Raw genomic sequence first — 26105 nt, 5'->3', positions numbered from 1 at the left:
CCCGGCTCCCGCACCACAGCCACCGCCGCTGCCGCCGCGCCGCCACCGCCAGCGGAAACAGGGGGCGGGGCCTGGTCCGGACGGCCGGGGGCGGGGCCGGGAGACCAGGGGCGGGGCCGGGACGGCGAGGGGCGGAGCCTGGTCTGGATGGCCGGGGGCGGGGCCGGGAGACCAGGGGCGGGGCCGGGACGGCGAGGGGCGGAGCCTGGTCCGGACGGCCGGGGGCGGGGCCGGGACGGCCAGGGGCGTGACCTGACCTAGACCTTGAGGAACGAGCCCTGGTGGGAAACCTATTTGTGGGCGGAGCCAGCTCCGGGGCGTGGTCTGTCTCGGGGAGGAGCCGTAGGGCGCGGCTGACGAGATGGGACTTAGGAGGGGCGGGGCCTGCTGGGAGGGCGGGGCCTGACCAGCGGGCAGGGGCGGAGCAAGCAGGAGGGGCACTTGGTGATCGCCCCTCCCCCCTCCCAGCCTTAGCTGGAAAAACAGGCTTGCGGCCCTCGGGATTCCCCTGCGCACCCCTCCTGGTAGCCCCCTCTCCTCCTAGCTGCCTTCCAGGGGTCACCCCAGCTGCCCTGTGGGCCAGGCCCCGCCCCGGTATTCGGGCAAGGGGTGCTGACCTCCCTCCACTCTGCCCTGAGGCCTCCAGGTGTCCGCTCAGCCCCTCCTCGCCCATCATGGAGAATGGAGCCTGGGCTGCATGGGGGCGGTCATCGATCTTGACCTGGGGCATGGGCGCTGCTTTGCTCCAGGCTGGTGCTCTACCACTTGAACCACAGCGCCACTTCCGGCTTTTTGGTGACTAAATGGAGGTCAGAGTCTCATGGACTTTCCTGCCCAGGCTGGCTCTGATCCTCAACCCTCTGGATCTCAGCCTCCTGAGTAGCTGGGACTGCAGACCCAGGCCGCTAGGGCTTAGCTCAAAACAAGTTTTTCAGAGGTCACTCTAAAGGTCTCCTTGCTTGGCCCTGATTACACTGGAAGTTTCCACTGGGCCCCTCCCCTGACGGGCAAAGTGTCCTGTCCACCCCTTTCAGACTCCCCCTTCCCATTAAGGGACAGCACAAAGGGCCAAGGGTCAGGCCTTACCGGATAATGACCCTCTGCGATTGCGAAATCTAATCCAATCCCACACACTAGCCCCATGAGCATAAGGCTGGCCGCTCTGCCCACCTTCCCGGGCCCAGAGAGGGAAAGAGAGCCATCCACAAGGTCCACAGGAGAGAAAATATGTCATCAGGAGGCATTACAGTTTGAACCAGGTGCCAGTGGCTTCACCCCCGCCATCCTAGGTACAAAGAGGGCTGAGATCCAGAGGACAGAGGTTCAAAGCCAGCCTGGGCAGGAAAGTCCATGAGCCTCTTACCTCTCTGAAGAACCACCAAAAAGCTGAAAATGGAGCTGTGACCCAAGTGGTAGAGCGCTAGCCTTGAGTGGAAACGCTCAGGGACAGTGCCCAGGCCCTAAGTTCCAGCCCCAGCACTGGAACCAAAAAGGAAAAAAAAAAAATTAAATATGAGTTTGGGTTTGACAATGAAATTATCTGCCCCTTTAGCTGTGACCAAGTGCACTATTCCAAGCAGCTCCTGCCAGCACTGGATGCCACACTCTGATGGAATTTCTGGATCCCCCAAGGATTTGGGTCGGTTTATCCCCTTGAAATTGCCAAATCAAATCAGAAATGATAATAAGCGAGCTTCAAGGGGGGTAAGGGAGGGAGGGGAGAGGCTGGTGCATGGATGTCCCTGGTGGCGAGCTGAGGAACTGCAGGAGGGCCAGTCTGGAAAAATGTTCTTGGGCTGGGCCCAGGGTCCAGTCTCCTTGTAAAGCCAAACAGTAGTCAGGTAACTTGTGCGACTGGTCTGTCTCCTTCCATCTGTCTGTCTAGTGGAGGGCAAACTTCGTCTATTAAAAAGTCAGATAGGCTGAAGGCCACCAGCAGCTCACGCCTGTCACCACTGAGATCTGAAGATCCCGGTTCAAAGCCAGCTGGGGGCAGGAAAATGCATAAGACTCTTTATCTCCAATAAACCACTCGGGGGAAAAAAAATCAGAACTGGTAGAGTGCTAGCCTGAGGCTGAAGAGCTCAGGGACAGCACCCAGGCCCTGAGTTCAAGCCACCACTGACCACAAAAAAAACCAAGTTTGGACTATCCATCTTTTTCGGACCCCAGACCAGACAAGGCCGCTGGAGGACATAGTATCAGAAGAGGGTTAGATCAGAGGAGTGACTGGATCAGAGGACTGATAGACAAAAACCCAAGGCCCCAGGGCTATGGGGATGGGGGGGGGAGAAGGAGAGCAGCTGCCACTCCAGGGCTAGCAGCCATGGAAATCAAAGCGGAGGAGCTGGGCCAGTGGACAGACTGGGTGGAGAAGGTTGGGTCTCCCCAGGCAGGCATGCAAGGCTCGCTTTAATGTGCCTCCAGGGCCTAGCTGAGATTAAAGGGGACCACAGGCGGGTTGGACAGATGCTATTTTCCAGGGTTCTTCATCCCCTCCCAGCTGAACCTCCTCTTTGAAACCATGTGGCCTGCCAGCTGAACTATCTGCTCAAGGCTGGTGCTTAAGTTTGAGCCACACCTTCACTGCTTGGCTTTTTTTGGGGGGGTGATAAATTGGGGAGATAAGAGTCTCACAGACTTTCCTTCCCCAGGGGTTGGTTTTGAAGCAGCATCCTCAGATCTGTCTCCTGAGAAGCCGGGATTGCAGGCATGAGCAGCAGTGCCCCGTCTAACGAGTTTCTTAAAAGTCGCTTCACTTTGGCTTATTTCTACAGACTGGCCCAGAGCAGCCACCATGGCTGTTCACCGGGCACTGCAAACGTGCCAGCTGCCAAGAGCTACGGGCATGGAACTGGCTCTGAAGCAGGAGGGGCTAGTACTCGAGGAAGAAGACTGCGCTGTCTGGTGAAAGGTCTGTGGGGCCGGACACCAGTGGCTCACACCTGTGATCCCAGCTAGTCATGAGGCTAAGATGTGAGGATCGCAGTTCAAAGCCAGCTTGGAAAGTCTGTGAGACTCTTACCTCCAAAGAACCGCCAGAAAACCAGCAGAAGTGGAGCCGTGGTTCAAGTGGTAGAGCGCCAGCCTCGAGCACAAAAGCTGGACGACAGGGCCCATGTATTGAGTTAAAGCACCAGGAACCACACACACACACACACACACACACACACAGAGTCACAGAGCTTGTTCACTGGAACTTACCCGAGTACAGTACCCGAGTACAGCAGCCTATAGGCTCTGAGTTGCTGCCCCGGGTGGTGAGTGATTCCTGTCACTCTGCTGGCAGGTGGAGACCCCAGGATTCCCACACAAAGAAATCACTGGCACCAGAGTGTCGTGTGTGGAACAGGCTTTACTGGGGGTGCTGGAGGGATGGTGGGGCATTTACACAGAACATGAAACCAAAACCCAGGCCCCTGTCCCTGCCCCTGGCACAGGCACCTGGCCTCCTGGCCCCTTCCAGAGGAAATGAACGAAAGCCCGACCCCAATCTTAACTCAGGTCCTTGCACTCGGGTGGTCACTCTGAAAATGAGAGACCCTTTTAAGCGAGCCCAGGGGACAAAAGACAGGAGAGCGTTCTCGTGCGTGCATGCGTGTCTGTGGGGTTCTCTCACACATTCACCAAGGCCCACGTCACCTTTCCTCTGCCCACCAGCAATCGTTAGCTAGATCCCTTTTTGCCCAGTTTCTTTTCTTTTTGCTGGTCCCGGGGCTTGAACTCAGGGCTTCTCTGGGCTCAAGGCTGGTGCTCTGCCACTTGAGCCATGGTACCACTTCCCATATGCAGGCTGGGGTTAGATGTTGGCCTGAAGTCCAAGCCCGTGGGGACTACGGGGGGGAACTGGGCATGAGAGGCTGACCGCACCCCAGAATTCACGAGCGGGTTGCAGCAGGGCCAAGCAGAGCCTGCGATAAAGCATTCCTTGTTTCTCCTGAGAGCAGAGCAAAGGAAAGAGTCACTGAATACCCAGAACCTGCCATGGCAGATGCCGAGGCCTCCCTGTCGGCAGGGGGCGTCCACCCAGGTCACCCCAAATCCACTCCTAAGTCTACCGCTCCCCATTCTCCCCTCCTCCTTTGAATCAGCTTCACTCAGGCTGGCTGCCTCCTCCTCCTCCTCCTCCTCCTCCTCCTCCTCCTCCTCCTCCTCCTCCTCCCCCCTTCCCACAACCTGCGGGTCTCTCTCCTACTTCTTGTCCTCCTGCCTCAGAGAATGTAAGCAGAGGATTGGGGATGCCTGCACCCCAGTTGTCTCCTGACACATCCCCTGCCAATGAATGAGCAGGGCCGAAGCCGAGCGTTCCCCAAGCAAGTGGCTAAAAGTCACCCAAGCACATCAGCCCGGTTCGATGCAGATTCTTTCCTCAGCTCTAAAAAACAGGCCTGGCCCTAGCATGGTAGGAAACACCTGTAGTCCCGGCTACTCAGGGGTCAGAGGCAGGAGGTTCATTCGAACCCAGGGGATGGAACTGGCCACAGGATCATGATCAGCAGTGCTAGATGCTTCTCAGCTGGAACTAGCAAGTGTCATCTCTGGCGAGCCCCCGAAGAATGCGGGTGACTCTCTTTTCTTCCTTCTGCAGGACTGGGGATGAAACCCAGGGACTTGAACCCGCGAAGCCAGGGTTCCAGCACCGAGCTCCAGGCCCTGCAAGTAGATGAGCTTGAATGTGTCCTGGGCGCTGTCCCTGAGCTCTTCAGCTCAAGGCTACCACCCCTACCCTTGAGCCAAGCCCCACTTCTCACTTTCTAGAGGTTAATTGGAATTAAGAGTCTCAGGTTCTTTTGTGTCCGGGCTGGCTCTGAACCTTGATCCTCAAATCTCAGCCTCCTGAGTAGCTAGGATGACAAGCGTGAGCCACCGTGCCTGCTTTGACTTTATTTTGCTGCCACTGGAGCTTGAACTGGGGGCCATGAGCTCTTACTTGTTTTTCTTGCTCCTGGCTGGGGCCCTATCACTTGAGTCATGCCTCCAGCCTGGCTTTTGGGTAGAGAGTCTCAAGGACTTTTTTTTTCCAATCTGGTCTAGTTTCAAATCCAGTCCTCCGGGTCTCAGCCTCCTGAGTAACTAGGATTTCAGGAATAAGCCACCGTGGTCTGGCTGTGAGACTGGTTTTTTTCTTTCTTTTTTGTTGGTCATGGGCTTGGATGCTGTCGCTGTATTTTGTTTTTTGTTTTTTCTTCCCTCAAGGCTAGCACTGTGCCACCAATTTGAGCCACAGTGCCACTTCCAGTTTTCTCGTGGTTCATTAGCGGTAAGTCTCACAGACTTTCCTGCCCTGGGCTGGCTTTGAACTGTGATCCTCAGATCTCAGCTTCCTGAGTAGCTATGAGCACCACTATCCGGCTGTAATATTGCTTTTTGAGGAAAAGAGAACAGGCTGGGTTGTGGGCAGAGGGCAGACAGGGCATCTTGTTTCTCCTCCCTGCCCCGGCACCAGCCCAGCCGCTGCTCTCTGCTGCTCTATTTGCTGTATCTCAGGGTCACAGCCCTGAGTCCCAGATCCAGTGCAGCAGATGAAAATAAATTAAATAAATAAATCTATCCCCTCCCCGAGGATGCCAGGTGCTTCCGGGGCTTCTGCAGCTGATAATGCTTTGGGCGTGAGGTAGGTCCATGTCACTGTGCCCAGTTCACAGAGGGGAGATCCGACACTTGGGGGGTCCAGTTAATTCACCCCAAAGCTACCCTGACCTCACCTCCTCCTGGCCTTCCTACAACACTGTCCCCTGCCCAGTGCCCGCCCACTGCGCCATGGGCGAACCAAAGGGCCAGTAGGTGGCAGCAGACAGCCAGGACAGGCACTGATGTGGTGCCAGAGGTCAGGCACTAGACAGCCGTCCTCTCCTCCGCCCCTGCCCCAGGGCCAATCTGGCTGGCCTACAGCCGACCAAAGGCGGCCCTCAGCTGGCAGGGACTGGAGGTGAGTCCTCCCCCCAACCCCGAGGCTTCGGGATGGCCGGGGACATGTCGGGGTACACACCAGCCATTCCTTCCACCTGCCCCTTCCTGAGCTCCCCCACCAAACCCAGGCCTGGGGAAAGGCACATAGCGTGGGTTTATTGGGGGGTGGGCAGAGCTTGAGTGGCAGCTCTAGTGGGAGGAGCCAGGGCCATGCCCCTCCCCTCAGAGGGCAGCCCCCCCACCCCCTGCACGCACACACACACCCATACACACACAGGGTCCCCTGACTCTGTCATCCCCCCCTGCACCCCAAGTCTCATTCCTTCACCAGCCGGTAGATGTGGTGCTGGGTTCCGTGCTCGCTGGCCGACACCTCGAACACGTAGGCTACGCATAGCAGGGTCTCCTGTGTGTCTCTGTTGCTGACCACCTGGGGGCCGAGACGGATGGGGATGGGGGGGGAGGTCAGGGAGGAGGTGGGGAGGGCGTGGAAGCCCAGTGTCCCTGGCCCGTGCCCTCAGCCCCCAGCTGTCCCCAGGCCCCTGTCCCCAGCCCTGTGTCCCCGTGTCCTCAGCCCCCAGCTGTCCCGGGCCCCCCGCATGCCCGCCCCGCGGCACCTGCAGCACGGTGAAGTTCTCCAGCACGCTGTTCATCATGTAGGGCTCGGGCAGGTGCTTGAGCTTGTGGATGAAGTTGATCATGTACTCGCACAGCGGCGAGCGCTGGATGCGGTACAGGTAGCGGCCGCCCTCATAGCACCCGTACTCCGTCTGTGGGGACCCCCAGGGCGGGCGGGGGGGGGAGAGGGGTCAGCACCCCGCAAACCAGGCCTCCCTCCCTTCTGACTGTGCGCTGGAATGGCCCAGGGCTGAAAGCCAGGAGGCCCGAGGCCTCCCGCCGCCAGGGGGCGCTCTCCCCACCACCACCCCGGGCCTCGCACCTCCACTTTCTCCACCACCTGCTTGCCGAAGGAGCAGACTTTGGTGGAGCAGGTGATGATCATGTTCTCTGCGCTCTGGTACTGGCTGGACACCCCGTAGAAGCAGCTGCCTTCGTCTTCCACGCTGGTGTTGAGGTCTGCCTGTGGGGAGACACGGAGGGCCCGGGCCTGGTGGGTCGGCTGAGAGGGACAGGCCGGGAGTAAAGGGGGGATCACAGACGGCTCAGAGGAACAGGGCTCGCCTGGCTCACACGTGGGAAGCCACAAGGGGAGGCAGAGATCTGAGGATGGAGGTCTGAAGCCAGCCTGGGCAGGAAAAGACCCAAAGACTTCTCTTCCAATCAACGACCAAAAAGCCTAAAGTAGAGCTGTGGCTCAAATGGTAAAGCACCAACAAACAACAAACAAACAAAACCAACTCAGGAACAGCACCCAGAGGTTGCCGCCTCTCCAACCTCACCCAGCGGTTCAACTCTCTCTGCTGGGCGGGGTGGGCCTGTCCCCAGTCAGGGAAGGGGGGGCCTAGTGAGATGGCGTGGATAAGGCCGGCACAGGGCAGAGGGGCCGGTGAGCAGGCCAGACAGTGTGGAGGACAAATGGATACAGTCTGACCTGTGTGTTGTTTTGGTGCCGGTCCTGGGGCTTGAACTCAGGGCCTAGGTTCCTGAGCTTGTTTTTCTTCCTCACAGCCGGCGCTTTACTACTTGAGCCACAGCTCTCTACTATTGGCTTTTGTGTTGTTTATTGGAGAGGAGAGTCTCAGGGACCCTGAGACCAGAACTGTGTTTCAGAAGTCCTTAGCGCCTCAGGGGTCTCCATCCTTAGAATTTACCCCCATCTGAGCCCAGGATGCTGCCCCAGAAGGGGTGGGGGGAAAGCCCAGATGATAAAAGGTTGACAGCCCCGGCACTAAAGAATTAAAGGACTGGAGACTCTTATCTCCAATTAGCCACTAGAAAACGGGAAGTGGCACTGTGGCTCCAGGGTAGGGTAATAGCTTTAAGCTGAAGAGCTCAGGGACAGTGCCCAGGCCAGAGTTCAAGCCCTATGACCCCAAATAAATAAATAAATAAATCAGCCCAGCCAGGCACTGGTGGCTCACACCTGTAATCTCACTTATTCAGGAGACTGAGATCTGAGGATCACGGTTCAAAGCCAGCCTGGGCACAAAAGTCCGTGTGTCTCTGATCTCCAACAAACTTGGTCAAAAAAGCCACAAGTGGCTGTGTGGCACAAGTGGTAGAGCCCTGTCCTTAAGCACGAAAGCTCAGGGACAGAACAATGCCTACATCCTGGCCTGTGCTCTCACGGCCTGCGGGTGGGGGGGTCCTGGGGAGTGGAGCCCCCCCCACAACTGTATTTGCAGGCCACATGCTGCAGTTCTGAGCACCACCTCCAGGTGGCACTGTGTGAACAGCCAGGAGCGTCCAAGGGTAGGGGAATTTATTTACGGGGCGTACCCCAGCCTTGAGCCCCCCCAGCTCTGCCTGGCTGGGTCCTCTGGGTCCCAGCCCGGCACTGCTATAGATAGGGAAGGCAGAAAGAGGTGGAGCTGCTGTTTCTGCTCTCAAGGAATCTAACTGGGGAAGGGGAGTAGAATGGGGTGCTGGGAGCTGATTGGGGGGGGTCTCACAAGTGAGAGCATTAGTACCCCAGGACCTGCCTTATGGTGGCACATGGACTCAGGCCACGTGACCAGGGTCACGGGCAGCCCCTCCTCTGCGGGGGGAACCCCAGTGCCCCCCACCAGGCCTCCCCAAACCGTCTTGCTTTTGGGCTTTCTCAGGCATGGAAGGAGGAAGGCTACCCCCCTCCCAGCCCCCCCTTCCCCGGCGTCCTATTCATAGCTGGGCCAGCGTGAGGGTGGGCAGCTCATAAGCTGGGCTGAACAGGTGTGAGGACAGGCGTCGGGTGACGGGCAGATGGCAGGGCCAGCTGAGGGGGAGGGGGGCCTGGGGGCGTCCGGCTCATTGTCACACACTGGTATGTAAACCTAGTGTTTCCAGTGGGCTCTGCTTCCAGGGGCCTAGGGGTGGGAGTTGGGGGGTGAGTTCTCCATCCCCCACACCCCCCAAGCACTCAGTAGGCAGAGTCCCCTGTCAGCTGCACCCCTCATTCCCCTCCTGGGCACAGAGGCCATTTCCTGGCTGGCCACCCACTAGTGAGAACGGTGGCCAGGCGCGGTGTTCACGCCTGCAATCCCAGCTCTCAGGAGGCTGAGATCGAAGGGAAGTGGGCAAAGTCCATGAGATTCTGTATCTGGACAGTGACAGGTCTCCGCCCTCACCTGCCCCCACCTCCACCAGGCTGCCAAGATCCACCCCCAATCAAGAACTGACTATGTTTTGTTTTCCTGTGTGTGTGCGGGGGGGGGGGGGGGGGGGGGAGGGGGGGCTTCCTAGGGCTTCAACTCAGGGCCTGGTCACTGTTTCTTAGCTTTTTCACTCAAGGTTCAACATCTACCACGTGAGCCACAGCCCCTGAGCTTTTGTTTTTGTTTTTGGGTTTTTTTTTTTTAATAATTTATTGGATGAACGGGAGTCTGGCCTAGTGGTAGAGTGCTTGCCTACCATGCACAAAGACTCGGGTTCAATTCCTCAGTACCACACACATAGACAAAACCAGAAGTGGTGCTGAGGCACAAGTGATAGATCTCTAGCCTTGAGAAAACCCAAGAAAAGTGCTCAGGCCCTGAGTTCAAAAAAAGAAAAAATCTCAGCCTCCAGAGAAGCTGGGATGACAGGGGTGGCTCTAGTTCATCACCGTCACCATCATCATCACCATCATCATCATCACGCTCTCATACACACCACACTGATCACACGTCCCGGGGGCCAATACAGCTTGGACGGTGAGGCCTCCTGGGGGGTGAGGGCTGGGAGGACCCAGAGACTCACCCAGAACTTGACGAGGAAGAAGGCGTCGGGGGGCCCGCGCTGGAAGAGCTCCTTCAGGCCCCCCTTCTTGTCGGGGAACTTGTCGTAAATCTGCCGGATGTCCACGGCTTCGAGGTAGGGGTCGCTGTAGCTGGGGCTGCACTGGCCGACGTGAACAAACAGGTGCTTGTTGTACTAGGGGGAGGGGGGCGGGGGTCTCAGAGGGGCCGGAAGAAACAGAGCAGACCTTCCCCCCCCACCCCTCCCCGTCGTCCCACAGGCCCATCACCACAGGTGAGTCACCTCTCCCCAGGCCTCAGTTTCCCCACCGCACAGGTGTGGCCGCGAGAGACAGAGGGAGCTGCCGGACAGTCACCATGCAGTCCCGGGGCTATACACAGGACATGGGACAGCTGGGGGGGGGGGCAAGCAGGGAGGGGAGGGAGGAAGGAAAAGGGGGGGGACCGGGAGGAAAGCCAAAAAGGAACCAGGGAAGCGGGGCGGGGGGAGGGTGGGGGGCTCAGGCCTGGGGGGCTGGGCCCCTACCGTGTCTGGGTCCCGCTGGTGTTCTAGGAAGGCAGAGAACTCCAACATCCAGAGCTTGGAGCTTGCCACCCTGCGGCCCTGCCATGGGGGAGCCGGGGGGACAGCAGGGGACGGGGCGGGCCCTGCAGGAGACTCAAACCCTGCACGTGGAAGGAGAGGGGCATGGGACCTGCTCACAAGAGCCTTGAGCACCCAGCCCCCCCCCCCCAGCCCAGTGAGAGCCAGGCAGCTTGCAGGGGTGCAGGCCTCCCCCTCCCCCCCTCGACCCCCTCCCCCACCAAGGGACAGAACCCAACACAGTCCCAGCCCCAGCCCTGGACTCTCAGAACCCAACTCAAAGGAGACTCATTGGAGATCTAATGGCAGGACGCTCTTGTCCCCAAGCAACAAAGATCCCAGCCTGGCCACACCTGGCTCCAGCTCTGTCATATGTAATGGGCTGGTGGCTCAGGCCCTGTCATCCTAGCTACTCGGGAAGCTGAGATCTGAGGCTGATGGTTCAAAGCCAGCCTGGGCAGAAAGCCCGTGAGACTCTTATCTCACTGCTGGCCAATTTGAGGATGGAGGAAGACCGCAAGATGGCGGAGCTGAGTTCCGGAATGTCATTAGCAGCCACCCTCCAGGCCAGGGTTTACATCCAAGCCTGGCCTGCCTGTGGAAGGTTCTAGAACAGTCTCCTGAAACGAGGATCCCATGTGGCCCAGCCCAACCCTACCCCAGGGTGGTCACCTCTGGCCTCCCCCTCTGAGGGCGCACACACACACACACACACACACTACGAGAGCCACGCTCACCTACCTGGCAGAGGCAGAGGGGGGTGGACAGGGTACGTGTGCTGAGAGAAAGGTTTCACACTGGGAGAGAGAAGGAGAAGGGGCATTAGGTGTTCAGGGGGTCCCGGATACCAGATGCAATCTGGCCATGAATGACTTGTCTGAGGATCCCGGTTCAAAGCCAGCTCAGCCCAGAGAGCCATTATTGTCAATCAACTACTCAGAAAAAGCCAGAGGTAGTGGCGGCATTGTGGCTTAAGCACAAAGAAGCTCAGGGACAGCGCCCAGGCCCTGAGTGCAAATCCTGGGACCTGGCTGAATTACCCGACTCACTGCGGCCCCCCTCCCACCTGGGGGCCGGGCTGTGCTACTGAATGGAAACGTTCATGTTGGCTTCAGGCGGGGATCGGAAGCAGAAAATAAGCCATATACTCACTCGTGGGCAGTTCCAGGCGGGGCTGGCAAATCTTGCCAAAACTGCCAAGGTAAAAATGACAGTTAGCTCAGCTCTTTGTGTATGAGGTGTCGGGGCGGGGGTGGGGGGAGTCTCAGGCACATGAGTGGGGAAAGACTGCTGCTCCGGGGAGAAACATATCATCCAGGCTCGATGCACGCCAGTGGCTCACGCCTGTCAGCCTAGCTATTCGGGAGGCTGAGATCTGAGGATCGTGGTTCAAAGCCAGCCTGGGCACTAAAGTCTGTGAGACTCTGATCACCAATGAACCACCAGAAAGTCAGAAATGGACCTGTGGCTCGAGTGGTAGAGCAACAGCCTTGAACAAAAGAGCTCAGGGACAGCGCCCAGGCCCTGAGTTCAAGCCCCATGACCACCAACAACGAAAAGCCTACTGGAAGCCAAGGGTGATTCTGGATGGCCTGGGTCCCGTGTCCTCTCCCTCTCTGGTGCCACCACCAGAGGAATTGGGACTGGTCAATGCTCCTGGCCAAGAAGGAATGGAGGCCTCACTCACCCCTGAGACCACGGGGTATCCTGGACCGCGGGCGAGCGCCATCTTGCTGTGGAAAGCTGTGGCGGAGACAATCTGGGCGGAAGACAAGGTAGCCATGCTCTCTAAGGCCTTGTCCTTAGCTGCCTGGTCCTGGGGAGACAGTAGACAATGGGGGGACCTCACCCAGGCTCCCCGGAGCCAGCATGTGGCTCTAGACACAGGGCTGGGGGAACCAGGTCGGAAGTACACAGCACGACTCATTCTTGGGGGACTCAGTATGTCACCCCCTCTGATGGGGCCAACACCGTCAGGTGGGAGGTAGATGCTGTACCGCCTCCTGCAGGCGCTGGGAACAAACCCGGCCACCAAGGCCCCTGCTCCACCTTTGAACCCCTACCCCAGCTAGGGTGAACTTGCAAAACTGGAAACATTCCCTAGATACCAGTGGCTCCCGCCTGTCACCCCAGCTACTCAGATCTGAGGACCATGGTTCAAAGCCAGCCCAGGTTATCTCCAATTAACCGTCCCTGTCATCTCCGATTAAATAAATCCAAAGTGGAGCTGTGCTAGCGCTCTAGCTTTGAGCAGGAAAGCTCAGGAAAAGCACCCAGGCTGTAAGTTCAAGCCCCAGGACAGGCACAGAAAGAAAGAAAGAGAGGAAGAAGAGGGTAGGCAGAACTAGCTCACTTACTCCGTCTCCCTCTGATAAGGCAGCTCAGACAGCCTTACCAGGCCCATATCCTCAGGCCTCCCAGACCCCAGATCTGAGAGGTGAAGGTGTCCCTGGACACTGTCCTCCAGTTTCTGTGCTCAGGGCTAAGGCTGGGCCTCTACCACTTGAGCCACAGCTCCGCTTCCGGAGATAAAAGAGTCTTACAGACACCACTGCCCTGGCTGGCTTTGAACCGGGACCCTCTGAATTCAGCCTCCTGAATAGGTAGGGTGACAGGTATGGGCTCAATGTTTGTCTTTCCATGCTAGGAGATCAAACCCAGGGCCTTGCATGCGCCAGGCAGGGGCGCTGCAGACTTTATAGCAGGTTCCATGCTTCCCCTTTCAGCAGTGCTGGGACAGAACCAGGAGCCTTGGGCGGGCCAGACAAGCACTCCACCAGACACCCTGGCTTATTTTCAGTGATGGGGTGAAGCAGGCTGATCTGGAAGCAGGGGCTCAGTTCAGCCTCTTGAGTATAGCTGGGGCTACAGGCGTATGCCACGGCGCCCGACCTCATCCTGTCTCAGTGAGCTCTTTTGCGGTAGCCGTAGGAAAATTACTTAAGACAATCTAGAAGGCAGGGAGAGTCAGGCTGGCAGTAAGTAAGTACAGGAGGGTCTTTCTCACTGTGTCCCTCCACGCTGTCCCCTCTGGGGTCACACGTGGGCCCTGCTCTTGGAACCCGGGGTGTGCCCCTCTGTGGGGACACACCAGGGTCCTGGAAGAAAAACCAGCCCCAGCCTCTTCTGGGAGAGGCGGGGGGGAGGAGGGGGGGAGGCGGAGGGAACGGCGCACCCTCCAGAGCCAACCCCACAATCCCCATCCCTAATCTAAACAGATGACCTGGCCTCAGGAAACGGAGGCCAAGCTGGGGAGGAAGCAGAAAAGGGCGTTGCTGGGGTAACAGTAAACATGGCCTTGTCTGACCACGTGCCCTCTGACCCTGCTGCTACTTCATGGAAGAGGAAACCCGGCCTCTTGCCTGCGTGTCATCAGCCATAGAGCAAGACAGGCAAGAACTCATCCCAAGGTCTTCGCTGTGTAAACCCAGCAACCAGGGGCTTGGGGTCACAGACCCAGGAAAACGGAGGCACAGGAAGACACGCACACCTGAGATGCCAGCGAGGCCTGACAGTCCCCCTGTGAGTCTGACTAGACTCTCGAGGGCCAGGACACACGTGATTCCTTGAAACGAACACACATTCCCTTGAACACCTCAAGCATAACCTGGGGAAGCCAGACGCATCTGTATGCTTGCACAATCCTGTCACCCCGGCTACTCAGGACTGAGACTGAGGTGTGAGGATCCGGGTTCTGAGCCAGGCGGGGCAGGAAAGTCTGTGAGGAACAGGAAGAGTCTCGGGGGGCTAGGAGGGGGTTGGGGAGAACTTCACACCTGCAGCCAGGCCAGCTGTCCAGGGACAGAGGAGCAGACACACCTTGGGCTCCATGGGCTCAGTCTGCTGTGCCAACTCCAGGCCAGAGGGGTCTTTAGAGGTCATTTAAAGGTCAGAGTTTGATACTGGGTTCCCGTGGGGCTTTAGAACCTCAGTGCAGAAGAGAAAGTCAGTAGGGGGTGAAGGGTTTTGTCTAAGAAAATAAAAGTGACTTTGGATGTTATTGTCTTGTTGTCAGTCGTGGGGCTTGAACTCAGGGCCCATGCGCTATCCCTGAGCTCTTTTTGCTCAAGGCTGGTGCTTTCCTGCTTTAGCCACAGCTCCGTTTCTGATTTTCCTGGTGGTTTTTTTGGAGACAAGAGGCTCATGGACTTTTCTACCTGGACTGGCTCGCCTAGGAGTCACCAAAATACCAGGGTTCAGAGACCCCCCCCGAGGCCTAACTTCCCGAGGGGTCACCCAAGAGCACCCCACCAAGCAAGCCTCAGGTCAGCCAAGGCCAATGGGTGGATAAGAGAATGGGTGGATAAGAGAGCGGCAAGAGCCTCCAGCCCCAAGCCAGGGCCCTAGAAAACACACAGCTCAGGAGGCTGAGCGCTGAGGATTCCTGGTCAAAGCCAGCCTGGGATGGAAAAATCCAAACGACTCCTCTCCATGGACTGGCAAAAGGCCGGGCGTGGAGCCTTGGCTCAAGGAGTAGAGCACCAACCCAACAAAAGCAAGAGGCCACGAATGTGAACCCCAGTTCCCACACAAAACAAAAACAAACCTCTCCATCCCAGAAAGCAGAAGGCAAGGAGCTCCTGTCACCTGCTACCCCGCCAGCCAGCCTAAGTCACCCGGGGGGGAGGGGATGGGGGAGGCCCGTGTGGCTGTTCTGAGCCAGGGTGGCGTAGGCTGGGGTGTGAGAGATCTCCGACAGTCCCCCAACCCCACTGGAGAGACTTCCCCACTGGAAAACGAGCCCCAAGTTCCAGGAAACTGGTCCTGCTCGGGCACCGTCCAGCCAGAAGCCTCCCTCTTACCTTAAGCTTGGCTTGGATCTCACGAGCCTTGCGTCGGGCGAGCACCTGGATGTGACTGGAGACCTGGGGCCAGGGAAGAGAGAGGAGGGCTGGGGCTCAGCCTTTCCTTCCCCCCACAACCCGTGCTCCCCGACTCCCGGCCTCCACCCACCCCTGTTTTTCCCATCTGGCCTCACTACTGCCTCATCTGAAATCTTAGGGAGCCGCTGATCCCCTGTAAGATGTGAGGACGGGGCCTCAGGGGAGGCGGGAGGTGTCTGAGATAGCCCCCCATCCCCTGCCCCAGTAGCTGGGGTACCGGGGCGGCCCCCCACCCCTCCTGAGCACACCCACCTGCTTCCGTGTGCGTGTCTTCCCTGTCCGCAGCTTGATGTAGCGTGCAATCAGCTCGTTCCGTCCTGCAGGGACACCCACGGCCTCAGTGTGGGGGCGGGGGTGAGGACAGGAAAGACCCCCCCTCCCTGCCCACCCTGGGTGGGACATGGCACTGGGTCTGCGGGTACTCCTTTACCCTCCATGTGCCACGGAGAGTCTCCTGGCCCCAAGAAGGGGCTTGAGTGCCGGGGGGCTCACGGCTGTCACCCCAGCTCCTTGGAAGGCTGCGATCTGAGGATCGTGGTTCAAATCCAGCCTGGGCAGGAAAAGTCCTTGAGACTCTCGTGGCCAATAAACGAATCAGAAAAAAACGGAAATGACCTTAGAAGAATTGAGGGAGGCGCTCCAGAGAGGAATACAAGGTGAAGACCTGGGCGCCGCTGATTGTACAAAAAATGGGAACAAGATGCTTTTACTTCGCTGCTGCTTTTGTGTCCTTTGCTTTTTATCTTGGGTGTTGGTGTCTCTGTCTTTGGGGAGGGTGTGGGGGGCACAGACATGGAGGGACAGAGAGGAATCAGAGGCAGCTGGGGTCACCACTGGACATGGAAAGTGAACTCCACAGCTTATGGGGGGAGCGGACAGGAGGAGAAAAACGGAGAGAGTGAGGGGAGGGAGGGGACACTGGACTGTCCAAAAAGAAATGTTCTCGTGACCTGACTTATGGAACTGTCAAGCTGAGCTGGGCCCCAGTGGATCCTACCTGTAACCCTAGCTACTCAGGAGGCTGAGACCTCGCTATACATTGCCTTTGTCATAACAATTTTTTTAAACTTAATTGTTAAATCAATTAAAAAGCCAGGGCCAAGAGTGTAGACTAGTAGCAGAGTGCTTGTCTAGCATGTATGAAGACCCAGGTTCGATCCCTTGGTGCAGAAAGTGGCACTGTGCTCAAATTGTAGAGCTCTAGCCTTGAACAATCCTAAGGACAGCGCCCAGGCCCTGAGTTCAAGCCCCAGGACTGGATAAAAAAAAATAAATAAAAAGCCAGAGGGGCCAGGAGTGTGGCTTAGTTGATAGAGGACTTGCCTAGTGTGCACGAGGCCCTGGGTTCAATTCCTCAGTACCACATACACAGAATAAGCCAGAAGTGGTGTTGTGGCTCATATGTTAGAGTGCCAGCCCTGAGCAAAAGAAGCTCAAGGATAGCACTCAGGCCCTGAGTTCAAGCCCCAGGAGTGGCAAAAAATAAAAAAAAAGATGAAGAAGGAGAAGAAGGAGGAGGAGGAGGTGGAGGAGGAGGACAAAGAAGAGGAGGAGGAGAAGGAGGAGGAGAAGACAATCCATGAACAGCCTCACACCTGTCATCCTAGCTACTCAGGAGGCTGAGATCTGAGGATCAAGGTTCAAAGCCAGCCTGGGCACAAAAGGACCTGAGACTCTCATCTCGAATTAACCTCTAGAAAATGAGAAGTGGGATTTGGCTCAAGGGTAGGGCAGAGCTCAGGGACAACACCCAGGCCCAGAATTCAAACCCCCATGACCGACAAAAAAAAAAAAGGAGGGGGATGGGGGGACAGCTGGCCTTCTCTGGCCCATGGCTCAGAACTGGGTGGGCTTGGAGAGGAAGCTGTGGGGAGCAGGCCACATGCCACCTGGGCTGTAACCAGAGCATGGCTGGCCCCACAGCTGACCTTTCCACACTGCCAAGGCTGAATTAAGAGGCCACCTTCAACAGACCCTGTCTGCCAGAAACCCTCACTGCCATGAGGACACCGACAGACCAGTCCGTGTCGGAGGAAGCGGGGAGAGGAGCAAATGTATTTCGACAGGTTCCTCAGTGGTTCTGGGAATGTCCAATAGTTCTCCTCTGTGTCTAGCTGGAGTTGCTCATGCTGCAGCTATGACAATACAAGGTCAAAACCATTGCCTGAGGTTATAGAAAAGGGGTTCATACAAGTAAAGGGACCGGAGCCAAGCTACATCTTACAACTTCTCAAGGGAGCCTAATCTCCCTGTCTCCCTGTGAGCCTGTGAGTGCGAGGTCTTCATCCCCGGTGAGACCCAGAGTTGGCAGGAGCCAGCTTGCCCAGGGAAGAGCCTGTCTGGGGAATCCCGCAGTGTGTGTGTGTGTGTGTGTGTGTGTGTGTGTGTGTGTGTGTCCTGCCGGGCTCTGCTTGGGTGGGCGTGCACCCCGCCCTGCAGGGTTCACAGGCCAGGGGAAGAGGGCAGCTGGGCATTGCAATATGGCAGGTGGCTGCTGCCCGCCCCAGAGGGGGCCTGGGTGGGGCTGGGAAAGACGCCCCCACTCATCTCAGCCACAGGGTGGGCGCATCTGCTACGGACAGGTGTCCACCAGCCCCTGTCGGCAGCCCGGCCCACCAGGGGCAGGGCAGGCAGGGAGGGAGGGGAACCTGGGCCTGACCACAGACTGACCGGTGGAGAACGCCTGATACTGGGTCCACAGAGCTCAACTCCCATCTTCTCCTGACCCCACCCTCCCCGGCTCCTTCTCAGTCACACATTTCTACTAGAAATTCTTTCCTTGTGTATGCCGGTCCTGGGACTTGAACTCAGGGCCTGGGCGCTGTCCCTTTACTCTTTCACTCAAGGCTGGTGGCTCTACCACAGAAGCCACATGGCTCCCTTTCCTGCTAGGGGCTGGTTCATTGGAGATGAGAGTCTCAGACTTTTCCTGCCCGGGCTGGCTTCGAACCATGATCCTCTGATCTTAGCCTTCTAGGCAGCTGGGATTTTGCTGAAAAGGAACTGGAAGGACACAGACAGAGAGAAAGCCCACATTGACCTGCCATCTGTAGTGAGGCTGGGCTGCCCTCAGACCACCTAACTCGGATCAATTTTATGCAGTGTCTATTTTTCTCAGAAAAATAAATCCAGGAGCACAGATGGCTCCCGCCTGCCATCCCAGCTCCTCGGGAGGCTGAGATCTGAGGATCACGGTTCAAAGCCAGCTGGAGCAGAAAAGTCTGTGAGATTCTAATCCCCAATGAACCAGCAAAAAGCCAGACGCGGAGTTGTGGCTCAAGTCCTAGAGCACACCAGCTTTGAGCAAAAAAAGCTCAGGGATAGCACTCAGGCCCTGAGTTCAAGTCCCATAAGAGACAAAAAAAAAATCAATCAATCAATTAACCCAGGAAACCAAAGCCCAAAGCTAACAACACAATTATCACTGTTTTCCAAACCAGGAGAAAGCATTCAGTTGCAATATGGAGAGAAGCTGGGCTCCAGGCAGGCCCCAGAAGCAGGAAATGAGGGTAGAGAGCCATAAAGGGAGCATGGAAGGATCTAGAAGCCCACCGGGTGACAAGGCCAAACATGGGACAGGCAGAAGGCTCGGGAGAGGCTCCCCTCCCTAGGGAATAGAACCCACCTGCTTCTAGCCCCAGATAGCCAGACCCTAGGATTCTACCAGTCCTGGGACTTGAACCCAGAGCCTGGGCATTATATCCCTGAGCTGTTTTTATGGAATGCCAGTGCTCTATCACTTGAGCCACAGCGCCACTTCCAGCTTTTTTCTGTGTACGTGGTACTGAGGGATGGAACCCAGGGCTTCGTGCATGCCAAGTGAGCTCTCTCCACCAGGCCACGCTCCCAGTCCACAACCAGGCTTTGTGAAGATGCTCCAGTGCACCCCCTAAATCTCCCTGCAAAGACCTGCCTGGGAGCTGCTGTGATGCCCTCTCCTCTCTTTCCAAAGACCTCCACGATCGGCTACAGCTCTCTGGGGTGCCAGCTGCCTTCCAAGGGTGTCTCTTTCTTCCTTGGCACATGCAGTTATGGGGAGCAGAGAGGCCCCCCTCCCCCTTGAGCCCTCAGCCCGTCTGATTCAGGGGTGGCCTCTTCCTCTCCGGCTTTCCTCCCTCCTGGGACTGTGACCCAGACCCGGGACCCAGGCGTGAAGATGTGGTGGGGCTTGGAACACAGAACAAGACCAGAGAGACGCAGCCATAGCCCCCCAAGGCCAGCGTAGACAGTGCCCGTGGGCATGGCATAGTGAGAGCGCAGAAAAGGAAGGTGGCCAGGAGTGGCAGAGGCTGGCAAGCGCCCAGGCCTAAGCCACCACCGCAAAGAGGTAAGAGGAGTGGAGGCCAGAGCCAGCGAGTGTGGGTAACCGGACTCAGAAATAACAGGTGTTAATCTGGGCTGACTCTTCAGGTCATCTGCATGTCTGTCTGGCCCTGGTCAGTCATCCTGCTCTGTCGCCTGGGCCAGGCCCCAGCTCCGTTCCTGTCCTGAAGGGACCAAAGCCCCATCCCGAGCCTGTTCTCAGCTCAGCATGGCCTGGCCTGCTTGCAAAATGACCGGCTTTGAGGATGGTGGCCGCTAGCTGTGGGCTCAGGATGAGCTGGAGGAGTGGACAGGCGCACGCGCGCGCGCGCACACACACACACACACACACACACACACACACACACACACACACACACACACACTGGGGTGAGTTCACAGCTATCTATATCCCCCTCTCCCCGTCCCGTCCCATCACCCCCGGCGGTGTGGCCTGGCTCGGCCCCCACTGGTAAGAAGAGACGGAGCTAAGCCAGGACCTGGCTGGCTGCAGCGCCTCCGTTCCCACAGCCCAGGTGAGTCATGAGACGCAGAGGGCGGACGCGGGTCCCCTGCCCACAGCCTGACCTTCCCTGAGCTGGGGCCAAGCTGAGGACGGGCAAGGAGGGGGGCCTAGGGGGCCATTCAGGGGAAGATGGGGTGACACACACACAGCTGGGGGCAAGTGGGGCAAACTCCCAAGCTTCTCTGCACATCTGCAAGGAAAATGGTACATGTGGTCAGGCACGGGCGTTCACGCCTGCCATCACAGCTGCTTGGGGAGGCTGTGAGGACCCTGGTTCAAAGGCAGCCAGGGCAGCCATATCCAGGAGAGATCATCTCTCCCAACGAACCACCAAAAAGTTGAAAGCGTTGGCCCCAGTAGCAGAGCGCTAGCCTCGCACCTAAAGCTCAGGGACAGCGTCCAAGCCCTGAGTTCAAGCCCCAAAATGGACAAAAAAAAGGGGGGGGGAGTTTCAAGATCTGAAGGGGCCAATGACCACATGGGGCCCTGGGCTTGTTCATAAGACCCCCAAACCTCTGCCTGCCTGATTCCCCTTCCCTCTCTCCCCCAGCCGGCCAAAAGCAGGAGTCCAACATGACCATCCAAAGATTGTTCCCACAGGCCACTGCTTCCCTCCTGCCACAGGCCCCAGAAACCCACCGCGTGGCAGTCACCGTGGCCTGCCCACCACACATGAACTCACGCCATCCCAACGGCTTCCTCCGTGAAGTCAGAAGTAAAATAAGCCAACCCGTCCTGACTCAGACTATACATTGGCTCAGAACATGGCACCCGCATGCCACGGGGTCTGAGCCCCCCTATAACGACGACGACACGGGCTGGGGTCATGAAATCACCCACGGAATGCGGAGCTCAGGAGCGTTTCACGGGCAAGTTGGATAGATGTGGCGCCAGGAATGTGGTCGGTGACCAGAGATGGGAGGCTGGCCTCAAACTCAGATCCTCCAATCCTCAGCCTCCTCACACCACACAGACAGACCTACAGACAGACAGACAGACAGACAGGCCCCTTACCGTACATCTTCCCTTCATCCGACAGGATGATCTTGCGCCGGCCACAGGGCGGGTAGATACCCAGGGCCTCCTGGAAACTCTGCTCGATGTCCGGGCTCCATACGCCCTCGGCGTCATTGTCGATGGGTTTGTCCAGCGCCTGGCTGCCCCCAGAGACGCTGCTGCCCTCGGGGGAATTGGGACAAATCCACTCGTTGGAAGTAATTGTGCTGGCCGTGTCCTCCAGGGCTCGGCTTGGAGTGGGACCTGCTGGGGACGAGAGGGTGGTATGTGAGGATTCCCCACACACACACACCCCCGTGTCCACGGCCTCTGACCACAGCTGTAGGAATGGAGGTGAGCCGGGAGGGAGGATCTGACACTACTACATAGGTACTAAGCACACGGGGAGTTGAGTGCATGGATGGAAAATCGAACCCCTGAAGAGGCTTCAGTCTCTCAAACAATACAGCACTGCTGGCTCGCTCACTCCTGTCACCCCAGTTATTGGGCTAGGAAGCATAGTTCAAAGCTAGCATGAGCAGGAACAACAACAAAAAAGTTCAATTAGCCACCAAAAACCACAAGTGGTGCATTGGTGGCTCAAGTGGTAGAATGCTAGCCTTGAATGAAAGCAGTGCCCATGTCCCTGAGTTCAAACCCCAGGACTGACCAAGAATGAAATATAAAAAAAGGAAGTTACATGCCCCAGGAGGAGACGGCTGGTTACTTTGGAGATGGAATCCTCCTGCACGTTTCTGCTGGAGCTGGCTTTCAACCTCAGTCCTCCAGACCTCAGCCTCCTGAGCGGCCGGGATTGCAGGCGTGAACCATGGATACACCTACGTCCTCTTCAGTGCTGGCTGCAGCCTGAGTTTCCTACTTTAGCCTGACAATGCACGGGGGAGGTCAGGCTCCTAGAAGGGAGGAGAGGGAGGGGGAGAGGGGGAGGGAAGAACCAGAGATGCCTTTTTGAGGCTTTTTGAGGGCTGGCACTCTGTGTCCTGGAGACATGAGGGACACAGATTCATTACTGAAACCAATCACCACTGGTGTGCCACCCCACCCTCACTGCCCATGGCCCAGGGCCTGACCGCCTCTGTCCCTCAGCAGGCTACCCTGCCCCAGGTCCAAGGCAGCTACTCCAGCTCCTCCCCGCCTGCTCCTCCGTGACCCTCGAGGCCTGCCAGGAGGAGCTGCCCAGACCTTGTGCCACGAACAGAGGGATAAAAATAATCCCTGACCTGGCTCTCAGGGCTTGCCCCACCCCAGACCCACCCAAAGGCGAGCAGATGGCCTGCCCAGGCCCAGAGGACACACCCCTCCACCCCCGGGGTGCCGGGCTCTCAGTCCTCAGCTCAATCAGGGACTCCACAAGAGTCCAGAGACCGCCAGGAGAGGCAGCAGAGCTGACTCCCAGGGGAGGAGGAAACTGAGGCTGGGGGAGGACAGAGCAAGGCCCTAAGAGTGGTAAGGAGAGGTCTCGGTGCTGGGTGGTATCCCAAGGTAGGGGGCTTGCCCAGCAGGCTTGCACTTGCACACACACACACACACACACACACACACACACGCACGCACGCATGTGCATACATACCCATACCATATACCCATACAGCTCCAAAAATTAACCAGCCAAAAAGCTGGACTGCAGCTAGGCTCGTCTTCTCAACCACTCAGGAGGCTGAGATCAGAGGATCGCAGCTCCAAGGCAGCCCGGGTGAAGGAAAGTCCATAAGATTCTTTATCTCCCATGAGCCACCGAAATGCTAGAACTGTCACTCAAGTGGTGAGGGAGCTAGCCATGAGCACAAAAGCTCAGGGATGGCATCCAGACCAAGCCCCAGAACTGGCAAAATAAAGACAAATATTGAACCAAGCTGAGCTCGGTGGCTCATGTCTGTCATCTTAGCTCCTAGCTACTCAGGAGGCTGAGATTTCAGGATGGCAGTTCAAAGCCAGCCTGGGCACTAAAGTCTGGGAAACTTTTTTTTTTTTTTAAATGGGTCATGGGGCTTGAACTTGGCCTGGGCGCTGTCCCTGAGCTCTTCAGCTCAAGGTTACCGACCCAAGAGCCAAGCCCCACTTCCCATTTTCTAGAGGTTAATTGGAGATAAGAGTCTCAGGTCCTTTTGTGCCCCAGCAGGCTTTGAATCTACTACTGACACCCACACCCACCATCTTCCATACTTGGAAGGATTGGCGTTCAAGGCCAACCCAAGCACAAAGCTCGTGAGACCCTTCTTACCAATTTAAAACAAAAAGCTCAGCCAGGAGCTTGGCCTAGTGGTAGACTGCTCACCTAGCATGCATGAAGACCTGGGTTCAATTCCTGGGTACCACATACAGAGAAAAAGCCGGGAGTGGAGCTGTGGTTCAAGTAGTAGAGCTCTAGCCTTGAGAAAGCTCAAGGACAGTGATCAGGCCCTGAGTTCAAACCCCAGGACTGGCCAAAAAATAAAAGGGTGGGAGGCTAGTAAGGGTAAAGCCTGGAAGTTCCAATCTCAGTCTGATAAACAAATACGCATACTGTCAAGCAGTGCTCAGCTGTAATCTCAGCCCTCAGGAGGAGGAAGGAACCCCAGTCACTCAAAGCTCTACCAGCTAGAGCTGCCACCTAAACCCAGCCTTAAAAGATAATTTAAAAGGGGGGAAAAAGAGGGGGAGGGAGGAAGTACAAACAAAAACCACAAGTGCTGAGATTACGCCTCCTTCCTCCAGTTCACTAAGGCTCCCTAAATAGGGTGTGACAAGAAGCACGGTAATCTCAGCTCTCCTGGAGGATGGAGAGTTCAAAGCCAGCCCAGACAAAACACCTACACAACACAAAAAGGCTCTCTTCAAGATGAAAGATAGGAGGAACTCAAGAAACCATACTGGAACCCCAACACTGGGGCGTGGGTGGGGGAGTCCCCAGAGATGAGGAGGGAAGGGTGGACAGAGAAGCAGGCTGGGCTGGGCTGGGCTGGACCAGGTAACTCAGCCAGGAAAAACTGACCTGGAGTGACTGTAAGATTAGGGTTGGGCGAGTGTTTGCTGGAAACCAAAACAACAACACAAGCATAAGACCTAGGCTGGGCTTGGCCCCCAAGCTACAGGACTTGCCAACTGTGCCTAAGGCCCTGGGTTCTCATGTCAGCCCCTCTGAGGTTTCCTCAGAGCCTTCAACAGCTTTAGAGTTAAAAATCTAGTGCTTAAGCCAAAGGCCCGTGGCTCACGCCTATAATCCTAGCTACTCAGGAGGTTGAGATCTGAGGATCAAGGTTCAAAGCCAGCCTGGGCACAAAAGGACCTGGGACTCTTATCTCCAATGAACCTCTAGAAAAAGGCAAGTGGGGCTTGGCTCAAGGGTAGGGCGGTAGCCTGGAGCTGAAGAGCTCAGGGACAAGGCCCAGGCCAAGTTCAAGCCCCATGACCCACAATTAAAAAAAAGCTCAGATGGCTGGGAGTTTGGCCTAGTGGTTAAAGTGCTTGCCTAGCATGCATGAAGACCCCGGTTCGATTCCTCAGTACCACATACATAGAAAAAAGCCGGAAGTGGTGCTGAGGCTCAAGTGGTAGTGCTCTAGCCTTGAGAAAGTCCAAGGACAGTGCTCAGGCCCTGAGCTCAAGCCCAGGACTGGCAAAAAAAAAAAAAAAAAAAAAAAAAAAAAGCTCAGGACCCAGATTTCAAGCCTCAAAACCAACACCAAAAACAAACAAACAAACAAACAAAAGGAGGCATCAGGAGTTTGGCCTAGTGGTAGAGTGCTTGCCTAGCACACACAAAGACCAGGGTTCTATTCCTTGGTTACCACAAACATAGAAAAAGCTGGAAGTGGTGCTGTGGCTCAAGTGGTAGAGCTCTAGCCTTGAGAAAGCCCAAGGACAGTGCTCAGGCCCTCAGGAAGAAAAAAAAACCCTAATCTGAGCATTGGTGGCTCCCGCCTGTCATCCAGCTCCTCAGGAGGCTGAGATCTGAGGATCAAGGTTCAAAGCCAGCCTGGGCAGGAAAGGCCGTGAGACTCTCATCTCCAACGAACCACCAGAAAAATCAGATGTGGCGCTGTGGTTCAGTTGGTAGAGTGCCAGCCTTGAACTGAAGAGCTCAGGGTCAGCGCCCAGGCCCAGAGTTCACACACACACACACACACACACACACACAAAACTGACCCCCCCCAAACAACAACAACAACAACAACAACACTACCACTTACCTGCAACAGATGTTAACTCCAACTACACCTCAACTTCTAAGAACTAAGGCTCCACCCCCAGCACAGGCTCCACCCCCAGCCTTGAGATTGGCTCAACCCAGGCCCCATCACACACACACACACACACACACACACACACACACACACACAGAGAAAATGGGAAGTGGGGCTTGGTTCAAGGGTACAGTGGTAGCCTTAAGCTGAAGAGCACAGGGAGAAGGCCCAGGCTCAGAGTTTAGGACCTGCGACCCCCGAAAGAAAGAAGGAAAGGCCAGTCTAAAAGGGCAGCAGTCAGTGTGAGTCCAGCTCTATGACATTCTAGAAATGGAAGATGAGGCCAGGAACAGTGACTCACGCCTGTCATCCTAGCTACTCAGGAGGCTGAGATCTGAGGATCAGGGTTCAAAGCCAGCCAGGGCACGAAAGACCATGAGACTCAGCTGTGAGTTTGGCCTAGTAGCGGAGTGCTTCCCTTGAAGAAAGCCAAACTCTTATCTCCAATCTCCAATTAATCACTAGAAACTGAGAAGTGGGGCAGTGGCTCAGGGGCAGGGAGGTAGCCTTGAGCTGAAGAGCTCAAGGTCAGCACCCAGGCCCAAGGGTAGGGTGGAAGCCTTGAGCTGAAGAGCTCAGGGACAGTGCCCAGGCCAGAGTTCAAGCCCCATGACCCACAAACAACAACAAAAAAAGGGCCAGGAATTTGGCTAATGGTACAGAGCTTGCCTACCATGCACAAAGCCCTGGGTTCGATTCCTCGGTACCACATGCACAGAAAAAGCCGGAAGTGGTGCTGTGGCTCAAGTGGTAGCATGCTAGCCTTGAGAAAGCTCAAGGGCAGGGCCTAGATCCTGAGTTCAAACCCCAGGACTGGCAAAAAAA

General features: G+C 56.8%; 1 protein-coding gene across 1 annotated transcript; it reads right to left on the bottom strand.

The window, feature by feature from the left end:
* Positions 1-3337: 3337 nt before the first annotated feature.
* Tead4 (TEA domain transcription factor 4) lies at positions 3338-21455 on the bottom strand. The gene is made up of 12 exons (XM_090325173.1): positions 21431-21455; positions 21055-21300; positions 15465-15529; positions 15132-15194; positions 12017-12145; positions 11482-11522; positions 11071-11126; positions 10273-10412; positions 9748-9921; positions 6851-6991; positions 6528-6680; positions 3338-6340 (listed from the first exon to the last, which is right to left on the bottom strand). The coding sequence occupies exons 1-12, from the start codon at positions 21453-21455 to the stop codon at positions 6227-6229; spliced, it is 1347 nt and encodes a 448-aa protein (XP_090181299.1). The 3' UTR covers positions 3338-6226.
* Between the last annotated feature and the right edge of the window lie 4650 nt (positions 21456-26105).

The sequence above is a fragment of the Megascapheus bottae genome, chromosome 37 (assembly GCF_031878675.1).
Source record: "Megascapheus bottae isolate mThoBot1 chromosome 37, mThoBot2.hap1, whole genome shotgun sequence".
In the NCBI taxonomy this organism is placed as follows: Eukaryota; Metazoa; Chordata; class Mammalia; order Rodentia; family Geomyidae; genus Megascapheus; species Megascapheus bottae.
Note: the sequence above shows the minus strand (reverse complement) of the source record. Positions and strands in the feature narration are given on the sequence as shown.

Coding starts and splice junctions, on each gene's coding strand:
- Tead4 (XM_090325173.1), bottom strand. CDS start 21,455: ATGCACTCAACTCCCCGTGTGCTTA. Junction 15,530..21,054: donor GGATGAAGGGAAGATGTACG/GTAAGGGGCCTG, acceptor GTGTCCCTGCAG/GACGGAACGAGCTGATTGCA. Junction 6,341..6,527: donor AGAACTTCACCGTGCTGCAG/GTGCCGCGGGGC, acceptor CTCGGCCCCCAG/GTGGTCAGCAACAGAGACAC.